This window comes from Hippocampus guttulatus, chromosome 8 (assembly GCF_054856545.1).
Source record: "Hippocampus guttulatus isolate MCC_2025c chromosome 8, RoL_Hgut_1.0, whole genome shotgun sequence".
Classification (NCBI taxonomy): domain Eukaryota; kingdom Metazoa; phylum Chordata; class Actinopteri; order Syngnathiformes; family Syngnathidae; genus Hippocampus; species Hippocampus guttulatus.
Genome location: NC_141268.1, coordinates 22,274,807 through 22,287,510, shown reverse-complemented (window position 1 = coordinate 22,287,510; position 12,704 = coordinate 22,274,807). Strand labels below are relative to the sequence as shown.

At 43.1% G+C, this 12,704-nt stretch overlaps 1 protein-coding gene across 1 annotated transcript; it reads left to right on the top strand.

Moving 5' to 3' along the window:
- Positions 1 to 32: 32 nt before the first annotated feature.
- On the top strand, positions 33 to 12,203 carry gxylt2 (glucoside xylosyltransferase 2). Its single transcript, XM_086118020.1, has 7 exons — positions 33 to 349; positions 5,240 to 5,426; positions 6,388 to 6,519; positions 8,503 to 8,754; positions 9,067 to 9,190; positions 9,638 to 9,810; positions 10,503 to 12,203. Exons 1-7 carry the CDS (start codon positions 33 to 35, stop codon positions 10,677 to 10,679), a joined length of 1,362 nt encoding a protein of 453 aa, XP_085974146.1. The 3' UTR covers positions 10,680 to 12,203.
- Positions 12,204 to 12,704: the final 501 nt, after the last annotated feature.

Sequence of the window (12,704 nt, the reverse complement as noted above, 5' to 3'; positions counted from 1 at the left end):
CCCTTAGCCGCAGACAACATGAAAAGAGTCCGATGTGCTCCTTCCCCCTGGATCAAGTCGCTCTCGCCATGCGGATCCACTGCAAAGTAGTTGTGATCGCCCTGTGTTTCGGAGTTTTCCTACTTTTCTACTTTTGGGGAGGCAATGTCGCGGACGGTCGGCTGCTGAAACAAGTTGCGGCGGAGGAGGGCAAGAACTCTTCCACGTCGTCGATCAAGCGCGATCACGATGTTGGCTCAAAGTTGGCGAGGAAATCTCCCATAGCGGTCAGGATGCGTGAGGAAGATCTCCCCACCGGACGAAAAAACGCGAAAGTGATCAGGCGAGTGGGCAACGTCAATGCAAAGAGGTGAGCGCAGATTTTCTCTCTCCGAGCGATCCTCCCTTCCACGTTTACATGCGAGCGCACGGAATATCATCGGTCACTTTCAAATGGAAGGGTTGTGGCATGTTCCGCGAGGAGACACACAGTCCACACCGCAAACAATGCCTGATTGCTTCACTGTCGCTAATAATCCCACTGGTGGAGTTTAATATCCGACGAGAACGTACAATGAATGAGCGGAGGGGCTGTCATGTTGAAAGAGGGCACGGTTGGCTATGACCACGAGGCTCAAATCACATTTTGCCTTTCATGACACGTTACTTGCCTTATTGGCAACCTCTTGACAACATCTAATAATATTCATATGATGAGATTAGTGTCCCCCGCCTACTGCCCGAAGACAGCTGGTGCCCCTTGTGAAAATAAAGCTGATCGGAAAATGGATGACTGACTGACGGATTACTAGATGAGAGTATTATATATAATTGACTGTCATTCATATCTTTTAATATTCTTACTTGCTTTGCCATGTGTTGTTGGCATTGTCAAGAGCCTGTTTGGCCATTTCTCTCGAAAGCATTCTTTGATTACACCTGCAAAAGCTGAATTTGGGATGGACAAGCACGGCATTATTAATTATTTTTAGGTATCGGGTCGTCATGGAGGATGCTGATACCAGCCACTGATACTCAAGGTAAAAAAAAAAAAAATCCGAGTAGGTCATCCTCAGCAGTAGTTGGTGCTATGCTGCGGCAGTTTGACATCAACGAATCATCACCTGAAAGAGAAGATTTTTGTTAGCAATTTTTTTTTTTTGTCATTGTGTTGAATGAAGTTTTATGTATTAAAAGAGGTATCGGTCTGAAAAAAGTATGGAATATCTCTACAGAAAAAAAACAAAAAACACCGCTGTCTACAGAAAGAATGACCACCGGTGAGTAAATGTTGGCAGACGAGGCCGGGACCCTGCACATCCACCTGAGGGGGGTGGCGAGATGTGTGTGTGTGCCCACCCCAGGCAGCCACTGTGAATGACATGTCCGAAGATGAATTTTTACACGTTTATCATTGTTGTTGTAGTTGCCAAGGTTGTAAAACTGCACTGCATCAGTATTGTGAGCTGACACACTTGTATTTTGCCTCTTGCATGAAGTTAAATAGTAGAAACAACACAATATGCTGTATTCATGACATAACCAACTACAACCGTAAAAATAACAGCATTGTTGTAGTGATTCCGTTCTGACTGTGCCACCCAAAATTGTGTGTTACTCTCTTGGTTAAGGCCCAGTACGGTATGCGATGTTGCTCTTTTTTGCTGTTCCTCGACTGTGATTGTGTGACTCGTGTCGAGGTGGGTGATTTTTATTCGTTTTTTGTAAATAAAATACGATAATTAGAATGATGTATTAACCACTGGGTACCTCATCGGAGGCAGACCGCACTAATATAAAGTACAAAAAAAGAAAAAAAACTAGCATAGGTTGTCATTATTACACAATGAAACATGTTGTTCAATTGGTACCTATCCGGCAGCTTTTAAATGACCTTTTTCAAGGTGTCCATGTCAACAGACATTGAGGAATACCACTAGCCTGGATGTTAGAGTGCTGTGGTGTCAGCTACGTTTGGTTACAGGAAATCACACTGCATCCGCTTACAATTTGTCCATTTGAGAAGTTCAAGGGCGGCGTCCTTAAATTATACCTCTCATAGCTCACCACCCCCGTTTTCTTACTGTACTGCATCAGCTATAGGCTCCTTAAAAGCCTGCAGACTCTTTTCTTTCTTTGCCGTCGGGCAATATGTATTCTCCTCCGAAAGCAGAGACTGCAGGTTGGAGACGCTGCTGCTGAGATAAAAGCCATCAAGGCGTTTCACGGAGAAAGGACCTTTGAGTCCGCCCAGAAGCCACACTCCTCCTCCGTGTGTGCTCACCACTGATAAGGGAAATGGGTTGGAGGAGGTGTCAGTCGGTGCCGTGAAAAAAAAAAAATGGTTTGGAAAACACAAAAGAATGACTTTTGTGGTTGAGGGACACACACAGAGCACCGAGTCAAAGCATTTGAAATCTTTATTGTCTGGCTGAATAAAACGTACACTTCTATGACAATTATTTTTGGGAGAAGATTTCCCGAAGTGGATCGATCGTTTTAGCTCAGCAGGCATACTTGGATACATAAGGTCTTGAAGATTCTATTTTCAGTCTTGCTCGCACGTGTTTCTCACACGGATTTATGTTTGATCTTTCCAAGTGAGCAGGACCCGTTTCCTTGCAATATGCGCAATCGACAAACATCCCCGTTTTCGCAAGTCCGATCATTTCCTCTTGACCCGTGCCACGGCTTCCCCTGGCTAAAAATACAGAGTTTAGCGCCAGCTCTCCAGCCGCGCTCAATACATTACACGTCTCTACTCATCAATCGCACAATGACTCAGTTTATGAAATTGTAGAAGAAGAGCTTGATAAATCCCCGCGCATCATTTTGCCAATGCAAATGCTCGCTACGTGAAGGGAGTCCGTCGATTTTTAGAGAGCCGATCACACGAAACAAGCAGGTATTGTTTTGGTGCAGAAAGTCGGCCGGCCGATTAAATTGGCCAATCATGACGCTTCAAACACTGGCCAAAATCATTTACCTTGATATAGTCTGCGTGAACTCGATGTGGCTGGAAGAAGCTGAAATGGGCCTCATGGCCTGGCTAGGTCCTCTTAACTGAGTTACACTAAAAGATAAGTTGTTCGGGTAATGGATGAATGGTGTTCTTTTTGGCTTCATGGTTTAATATTTAGTCGTGGATTAACTTTGAAAACTGTCTTTGAAAGCTTTACCTTCTTTTCCACTGTGGAACGTTGTCTGCGCTGACTTGAGGCAGAGCCCAGTTTTAGGCTCGCTTCGCAGCAGGCATTGAATTCATTCCTTTGGTTCCTCCGCTGAGCCTTTTGACAGCTTCCAGATGTGAGCGACTCCGCCGTGAAACAAACTGTCATGTGTACTTTGTTCATGAAACTCTTGGAAGAAAATAGCCAGCGACTGTGAGCGTGCGTCTCTGTGTGTATTTGATTGAGTACAGTCAGCGGTTTTAAGCATGGAAATTGATTTTTTTTTTTTTTTTTTTTTTTTTTTTTGCTTGACCGAGTGCAACATCTTTTCATAGTTGTTGACAGAAGACGGGACTTCAATCATCTCGGTGGAGAATAGGAGTGTGTTTTGTTCACGCTTGTCAAGGGATCGGCTTTGAAAGGTGCGGAAGACAGATTTCCCAACTCCTTCACTTTAATCCTCAACTGCACTTCATCATTGTACCTCGGGCACACAGAATGGTCTCAACGCTCGGAGGCTGCAACCTTTTCTCTTATCATCTCATTTTAGCCCGACGTTTGCTTTTTGAGCGAAAAATAATTTGAAAACATGCTAAAAAAGATGGAGAGCAAAAAAAGGAAACGATGAAGGCATCAAATAAGTTTGTATCGTAGCGGCTGATGTTTTATGTTTCCGACGTTGTTTTGATTGAATTGCGGTCGGCGACCTCTGTAGCGCGACAATGAATACTCAATCAGTGACATGGATCATTTAATAATTGGCGCAACGGAAACTTTGTATTTTTCTTTTGTTACTGCTCTTCATAGTCTCACCATTGCAATTTCAGTGAAAATACTCACTTAAAAAAAACCAAATAGTCGCATTTCACTCATTTAGCTATGAGCATTCACAGTACAGTGCACGTTAGATCTCTCACTCCGTCGGGTGCTTGGTCCTGCACGACGCAGGATTTGGATAGATACCTTTGTATGACACAAATATTTTCTTTTTCTGTGCGACAGGCAAGGTTGATATCGTCCCTCTGTGGGTATTTATATTTTGATGGAGATTTGTTGGAAAATGCAATGAGAGGTGACAGAGAGAAAAGAAAGACGAAAACAAAATGCAGAAAAAGACGTACGAAACAACAAACGATAGCAGTATAAAATAATATGCATACCCGTCAACTCATACGGTTTAGCCATAGTTCATACGGATTTTGTGGTGAATCTTACGTATATGGCCATATCGCACAAATCATACGGATTCTGAAAATTTCCGTTTTTTTTTTTTCACCAACTCCAAATGATTTGGAGTTGGTTAAAAAAGTAACGCAGGAATACAACTCTGAACACAGTAATGCCACTAAGTCGAATGATGATTAGACATTAAGCAGACATTGTATTATGGAGATCTACAATAAATATCATTGAAAATTTCGTGGGTTTTTTTTCTGCCGTTATTTTGACATATAAAATGCTTTGGTATGTTATAAGGAGGGCGGCCCGGTAGTCCAGTGGTTAGCACGTCGGCTTCACAGTGCAGAGGTATTCCGGGTTCGATTCCAGCTCCGGCCTCCCTGTGTGGAGTTTGCATGTTCTCCCCGGGCCTGCGTGGGTTTTCTCCGGGTGCTCCGGTTTCCTCCCACATTCCAAAAACATGCATGTCAGGCTGATTGGACGCTCTGAATTGTCCCTAGGTGTGAGTGTGGGCGTGGATGGTTGTTCGTCTCTGTGTGCCCTGCGATTGGCTGGCAACTGATTCAGGGTGTCCCCCGCCTACTGCCCGGAGATGGCTGGGATAGGCTCCAGCACCCCCCGCGACCCTAGTGAGGATCAAGCGGTTCGGAAAATGGATGGATGGATGGATGTTATAAGGATTTTTTGCTCTTTATAAGGATTTTTTTGGTACTTTATACAGGTTGGCGCTCCGAAGAGTTGACAGGTATGAATATGCGACTACAAAATGGTTACAGAGCAGTCGGATCGGGTTCTATCGATGTTATGTGGACTAGGAAGGTAGTACAACCTAAACACCTGAGCACCAAAAAGACGACAGTCCGCAAAATATTACCATGTCACATCCTTCTTATTTATTTGTGTATTGTTAGCAAAACAGGACGGGCTGTGGGCAAGCGCACCCGCGTCGAGGAATTCATGCACTTGGCTATGGTGGCGTGCGGGAGTCGCCTGGAGGAGACCTTAACGCTCGTCAAATCAGCTGTCCTGTTCAGCCTGAAGAAGATCAAGGTTCACATTTTTGCTGAGGACCTTTTGATCCCGCAGTTTCAAGAAAAGGTACAATGGCTCAGGCACCCGTTCACTGAAATCTCATACACACACACACACACACACACTTAGATATGGCTTGGCAGAGAAGCATAGCCAAAAATAGTAAAACATTTTTTTTTTCCCGTCAGTCTACAAGCCTTGCGGGTAGCGTAGCGAACATTCAACCCGCTCGGTAATATATGACATCAAGTTCAGAGCATTTTTAACAATGCTTTCAGAGGTTCTAATAATGACACATACCCCTTTTATCTCTGCACTTGGGTGCAATCTATCACTGACACCCTGCTGCGCTCCAGCACTGTGCGTCATTTCAAAGTCACCTTGCGGGAGAAGCCAGAAAGGATTCTGTGCTTAATAGTGACAAAGGTTTTGGGACATGCCTCTCTAAAATGGAATCAATGGCTGGTCTGACCCGGTTTCCCCTCCTTACTCTCAAAACAGTTAATCAGCCTCAGTTGTCGTGGACAATTCTGTGCTTTTGGCTTTGGAGGACCAGTCCGGTTTTAGGTCTATAAACTATGCACGGTTTGAAATGCGTTGGTGTGGACAAACTTGAGAGCTATGATTTCATCCAACATCACTGACATCTGGCCTCATGAATATTTATTTATCTACTGTATTTATTTATTTATTTGGGGCGGGGGGGGGTGAATGGATCAACATTACTGCAGACAGTCTCTACAATCATGTATAAAGTAGAAAGTTATCCCATGGCAGCCATTATCGCTTATTCAGAGGCAGCGTAGCCGGAAAAAAAATGTAATAACAATTCGAGGGATGCACAAATACGGTGGACCCCCGCACATCAATATTATTTGTCGATGTATACATGTATATTTTTGAAACCCTTGTTTTTCATGGCAAAAGCTCATTGGTAGTGTGTCCCCACTTATTCAAGAATTTACACGCACACACACACACAAACACGCACACAGACAAATTCAAAAAGCAGTTTGGTCTCTTCCAGTTTCGCCAGTGGCCTGGATTTATCTCAGCCAGGTTCAAGTACCAGCTGTACCCGATCACCTTCTCAGTGGGGAACGCAGACGAATGGAAGAAGCTCTTCAAGCCCTGCGCCGCTCAGAGACTCTTTCTTCCTGTAAGGCTGCAACACATATTCCTGCTTTTTATTCCTCTGGCCATAATGTGATTTAAATCATTATAACTAAATGGTCTTTTGATGTGTAACCCCCCCCAAGTTCATCACTCTAATATTTTATTGTGTGCTTACTGATAAGATTGCACCTTGTCTGCAGATTTCATTATTTATTTTTTTCAATTGAAACAAACTGTCTCATAGGTCTGGATTCAGTCATTCCATCAAGTGGGAAACTGTGCAGTGTATTGATTTTCCCTTTCAGCTGGTGTTCATTGAAATTACAACGCCACGGCATAATGAATATATTGCAGACAAATCCATAAGTGGTTTTCTCTTCCTGCAAACGAGTCGATAGGCTGTATGGCCATTTATAGACTTAATCAGGAAAGCCTAATCATGAACGTTATGGATTTTTGAAGGATTTATGTAAAACAAATAACTAAATAAATACAAATCGCATTCTCAGCCCTGGGCGGCCCGGTAGTCCAGTGGTTAGCACGTCGACTTCACAGTGCAGAGGTACCGGGTTCGGTTCCAGCTCCGGCCTCCCTGTGTGGAGTTTGCATGTTCTCCCCGGGCCTGCGTGGGTTTTCTCCGGGTACTCCAGTTTCCTCCCACATTCCAAAAACATGCATGGCAGGCTGATTGAACGCTCTAAATTGTCCCTAGGTGTGAATGTGAGCGTGGATGGTTGTTCGTCTCTGTGTGCCCTGCGATTGGCTGGCAACCGGTTCAGGGTGTCCCCCGCCTACTGCCCGAAGACAGCTGGGATAGGCTCCAGCACCCCCGCGACCCTAGTGAGGATCAAGCGGTTCGGAAAAGGGATAGATGGATGGATGGATTCTCAGCCCTTTGAAAGCCAACTGAACCAGAATAAGACCATATGCACAAGGTTTGCGAAAAACAAAAAACATTTTTGAACTGCTGACAAGTTTCTTATCATCATGTAGGCAACAAATTCTGCTCACGTTGCACGAGAACTAGAACTCATCAATAGCACAGGATACGAGGTTAGCTGAGCACTCCAGTTGAGTGTAAATGAGAAGGGCTCATTTTTAAGAACATAGGACCACACACTTCCAAATGATACATGACAAGAGCAAAATATGTGTTAGGTTTTTTTGTTTATTGAGCGGACGTACAGTATCTTTATACATTTGAATGCTGGAATGCTTATGCAAACAATCCACTCCTCAAATACATTGGCTTTGAAGCAAACAAACAAAAAAACCAAACCACAAACGGTAATCCCCCCCCCCCCCCCTTTGCCAATGGCTCGCTTGCCCCAAAAAAGTCCCATTCAAATATGGCAGAAAACTGTGGAGCAGCAAACCAACATTAAGTGCAAGAATTTATTTGGAATACATTTTCGGTGTGAATCGTTTTGTTGGGGGCAGTAAAGTCCGTCCTCGCTGCCTTGCTTCTATATTGAGCTTGTTTGTCCAATTCAGCCACCGTCTGCGTTTGTTCGTTTCTCTGATGCGGCGCTCTTGAGCAATGTGCTCCACCGAGTGGTGAGCACTGTTATTACAACATAAAACTTCTCAGCTGCAGTACCAAAATTCACCGTGGCCTATGTCTGGTCGACACAATGGATCATAAATCAGACAAAGAGCGATGACTTCCTCTTGACCTTAATTCACGCTTGTCAGACAAGGACTCTTCCTCTAGCACAATCTAATAATATAGGCGCTCACAGCCGCGCTGTGTTGTACTGAGAGCTGTTTGTAATATTTTGGTTTGCTCAATAAGAAGTGCAAAACATTGGCTCATTTATCATTTTCACGGAGGTGCCCCTCGAAAGCCGCAGTGAATGTCCATTTATCATCAAATGAATCGCTTCATCCCTTCGGTCCAGATGAATATGGCTCAGCAGCATCTTACACACTTCGGCTCCCAGGAATGGCTCAGGTCGCCCCATGTGATGCTTACATGTTGGTGGATCCCCATCATGAATTTTTACTCAGTGTAAATATGCGGCAGGTCATCCTCAAGGACGTCGACTCATTGCTGTACGTGGACACCGATGTGCTGTTCCTGCGACCCATGGACGATATCTGGAGAATGCTGAAGTCCTTCAACAGCACGCAACTGGCGGCGATGGCTCCGGAGCACGAGGTCCCCAAGATCGGCTGGTACAGCCGCTTTGCGCGTCATCCTTTCTACGGCATCTCGGGGGTCAATTCGGGTGTCATGCTGATGAATCTCACAAGGATTCGCAGCACATTGTTCAAGGTTAGGCTCAAATATGATCATTTCTTTGCTCTTGACACTGAAAGCTTTTTGGCAGTCTGAATGTCATTTTGTTGATTTCGAGTTGTAGGCTCAGAGCCGTTTGAGTGCATCCGGCTGAAGCTTTGTGATTATGCAAGCATCACGGATGTGTTTTCTCTCAGAACTCAGTTTAACTACACATCAATTTGCTGCTGGAAGCCGGAATGCAAATGTTCCTCCTCCTTTGATGATTTACTTTGTGGCAAAAAAAAAAAAAAAAAAAAAAAAAAAACAGCTCGTGAGTTGTGTGAGTGGACTCTGTTGACATTTCAGAACAGCATGATTGCCAGTGGCCTTTCCTGGGAGGACCTTTTGCACCCACTTTACCAAAAGTACAAGAACCACATCACATGGGGAGATCAGGACCTCCTCAACATTATCTTTCACTACAATCCAGGTAGAGTCACACAATCACAACATAAACTAATTATACAGTACTTTAAATATGGTCATTAAACTTAGCTGGTCAAAGGGGTCAAAAGCAAATTTTATTCAGAGATAGCTTTCATGTGTCCCTGAACATATTTCTGACGCTGATATTAAAAAAATAAATAAAATGGTCAGTACTTTTTTTCTTGTACATCAGGATTAAAAATTTGGTCACCAGTGTTTTTAGTTTATAATGCATGTACATATTTAACCAGGTTATTGGACTTTTTACATTTTTCTATGCAATGCATTTTATTGAAACGTTCTGTATATTTTGTACATGGTTTAATGTACAAATATGCATCACACATACAAATATATAAACTCGGTATGCTTCTGGGTATCCACTGTGTCATGAAGGTTTCTGACAACTCCCGTAGAGTATAATGATTTTCATTTTGTTTTGTCTTTCCAGAGTGTCTATTGATCTTCCCTTGCCAGTGGAACTACAGGCCTGATCACTGTATGTACGGGAGTAACTGCAAAGGAGCCGAAGAGGACGGTGTGTCCATCCTCCACGGCAACCGTGGAGTCTATCATGATGACAAGCAGCCAGCCTTCAAAGTAGTTTATGATGGAATTCGTGATGTAAGTATCTTTGAGGATCGCCGTTTTACTCTTGGGACCCCAAATGCACCCACAAGCGCATCACCAATGACTGAAGGACCCAAACAGAATCAGTCATACAGTCGGAGAAGACTGGCGCAGAATCTTAATACTCAGTTCAGTAACACTCCCTTTGTAAGGGTGATTTGTTTTATTGAAATTGTTTTCTAGTTGATGCTATTCAACCTTTTAATGGGAAGTCTTCATCTGCTTAGTTTTATGGCAGCCCCCCCAAGCCCCACTCCCATTAAATTGTATAGGTAATTATTGTACTCAGCCTTTTTAAAACATTATATATATATATATAAAGGTGTGCTCACTTTCTGTGCTATAATTTGTTACCCAAGTCTGTTTTTACTCCAGCAGTGTAGAGGCCAACACGTTCTTGCGTGTAATGAGATAATTACTGCTCTGAGCTGCTGAACGTATACAATATAGCGGGATGCAACTATCTTCCACTCACATTAAAAAAAAAAGAAATCTGTTTCTGTCACTGGAGTGCTATTTCCTTCTACCCTGCTGAGATAAGACACTTCAAGTCTGGCAAGCACATAATTAGTGCCAAGTAGCAATCCAGTCATGCTGATGGAATCTGTAAGTAACATATTTGTGTGTGGTATTAATGAAAAGAAACAGCTTTGCTGATGAAAAGTAACAGTGTGATGTTGTTGCAGTTCCCCTTTGATGACAACATGTTCCAGTCGCTGTTCTATCCCATCCAAGCCAAATTCCTGGACACGGTCAACACTCTGTGTGGTCGGATCCCACAAGTCTTCCTCAAGCAGATAGAAAAGACTATGAGGAAGGTCTTTGAGGAGAACGTAATCCGACATATCAGGCCACACAACTGACTGTCGGTGCAATGGACTTCCTGTGAATGTGACTGGAGGACTGCGGACCGCTCTTGCAATAGACTGTGTGTCGGGCCAGTCTCCCTTTGAGTGAACTTGCGGCACGTACGAAAGCAATGATATTTCCTAAACTGTTTCGATGAATGGTAATGGTCGAAAGCACCATTGTAATTTTGTCATGTTCGGCCCGCTTGTCAGTGATGTGGTCAAACCGCTTTTGGCGAATGATGATACCATTATCATGGTATAATCACATGTTTGTTTACATGTGGCAAAAAAATATATTTTTCAATAATTAATCTTGGTGGTTACACCTGACTGTTGGGTATGTTGTTTTCCTGCTCATTTAAAAAAAAAAAAAGTCCACCTTTGAAATTGGAAGGTTTTCGTGCTCTGTGGTGAGCCCTGGATTATACTGTGAATGGTGTACTAAAACAAATTTAATTTAAACGTTAAGCCTGTGGGTTACTTCAACCACTTGACAAATTAAAATGTAGTCAATTCAACAACAAAAATGGTTTCCCTGAAGAATCTGGGTGCCCTGAACTGGTTTCCCCACAATCAGGTGGTCCCATGTGAGGGTGACTGGAAAACGCAATACTGACAGTTTTTTCTTTGTGTAAATTACACCCCTTAATTTTTCAAATATTTTGGTTTGCACTACTTTGCAAAGTTTGGATGCTAGAAATGTAAGCAGTGTTTTTTTGGTGCCTAAGTGGCCATTTCAGGACATTCTTACCTTGACTTTCATCCAAAACGTAGGGAAATTTAAAGTTGTCTCAAAGTGATTTTTAAGGACAACCAACAATTTCAATCTAACACAGACAAAAGGCATGAAAAAACTGACAAATCATTGAAGAAAGGGCCGCGGATGAAAGCAGTCGATACATATAAATAAAACGCCACTTTTTGAAAATGTACAGTGTACTTTCTTTGCTGCCTGGTACCAAATTATCCAAGGCCTGGCAATGGGCTTCACCCCTGTGGTTGGTGACCCTACCCTGAACCCAAAGTATTAAGAACTTTAGCACAAATGAAGACAGAGTTTGAGGTTACATGTAGAATATTGGAATGCACTTTCATGATTTCAGCTATGAACGAACAATAGGTCCAGACAAGATCAGCAACCTGTGATTATTTTTTGGTTTGTTTGTTTTTTTTTGTAGCTGAAATCGACTGGGATAGGCTTCCGCTCCCCGCAACGCTGAACAGGATAAGCGGTGTGGAAATGGATGGCTAGATGCCGTGGCACTCTGTCCAAACAGATCAAAACCATAAGTCTTAGTGTTTGAAAGAACCGCAGCAAAGGTTACGTCCTATGAATGTTGTCTGTCATGTTTACTGTCAACAAAATGAACTCCTCAGATATGTGTCTCTGAAAGGTTTATCTTTCTTTTATTTGTTGTGCTGTACTCGTCGCTGTGGTGTGATGATAGGCTATACAGTCTATTCAATCATTTCAACTGGAACCCGTTCATGGTTGGACAGCACAAATATGTTTTTGAAATAAACAATGCAACGGAATGAGCCTCAGTTATGTGATTTATTGGAATGCAAATGGCAGAATGATGACATTTGGTGACGCATGCAGTCAATCAACAGCTATAGAAATGTTTAAGAAAAATAATGGTGTACCTATGGTAGCTTGGGTACACAAGTAAGCCCTGTTAAGGAAGTGTGGGTTGCATCAGCAAGGGTGTGCGGTGTATGAACTGTGCCAAACGTGTGACGGTCTGTCTTTGGCTACTACCCTTGACAGGGAAACACAAGAGTCACTTCCACACTAGTCCCTAGGACACACTCCATAGTTGTTTTACATTCGCACAGCAACGGAGGTCCCTCAAACATTTATGTAATTCAGACTGATGACACTGCAGAAGTCAGCTGAGATAGAGCCGTGTGGTGCAGAAAATGGATGGATAGACGGATGAATGGCTGTGTTAAGATGGGACACTAATACACAAATGAAGTTAGTTCATAGAATACAGCAAATTTAAATGTATCTACGGTCGTTAATTTGATGAA

Bases quoted from the DNA above. Each gene is read 5' to 3' on its own strand.
- gxylt2 (XM_086118020.1), top strand. From the start codon at position 33: ATGTGCTCCTTCCCCCTGGATCAAGTCGCTCTCGCCATGCGGATCCAC. The intron at 350-5,239 runs GTGAGCGCAGAT...GTGTATTGTTAG, and splicing joins GGCAACGTCAATGCAAAGAG to CAAAACAGGACGGGCTGTGG. The intron at 9,191-9,637 runs GTAGAGTCACAC...TTGTCTTTCCAG, and splicing joins TATCTTTCACTACAATCCAG to AGTGTCTATTGATCTTCCCT.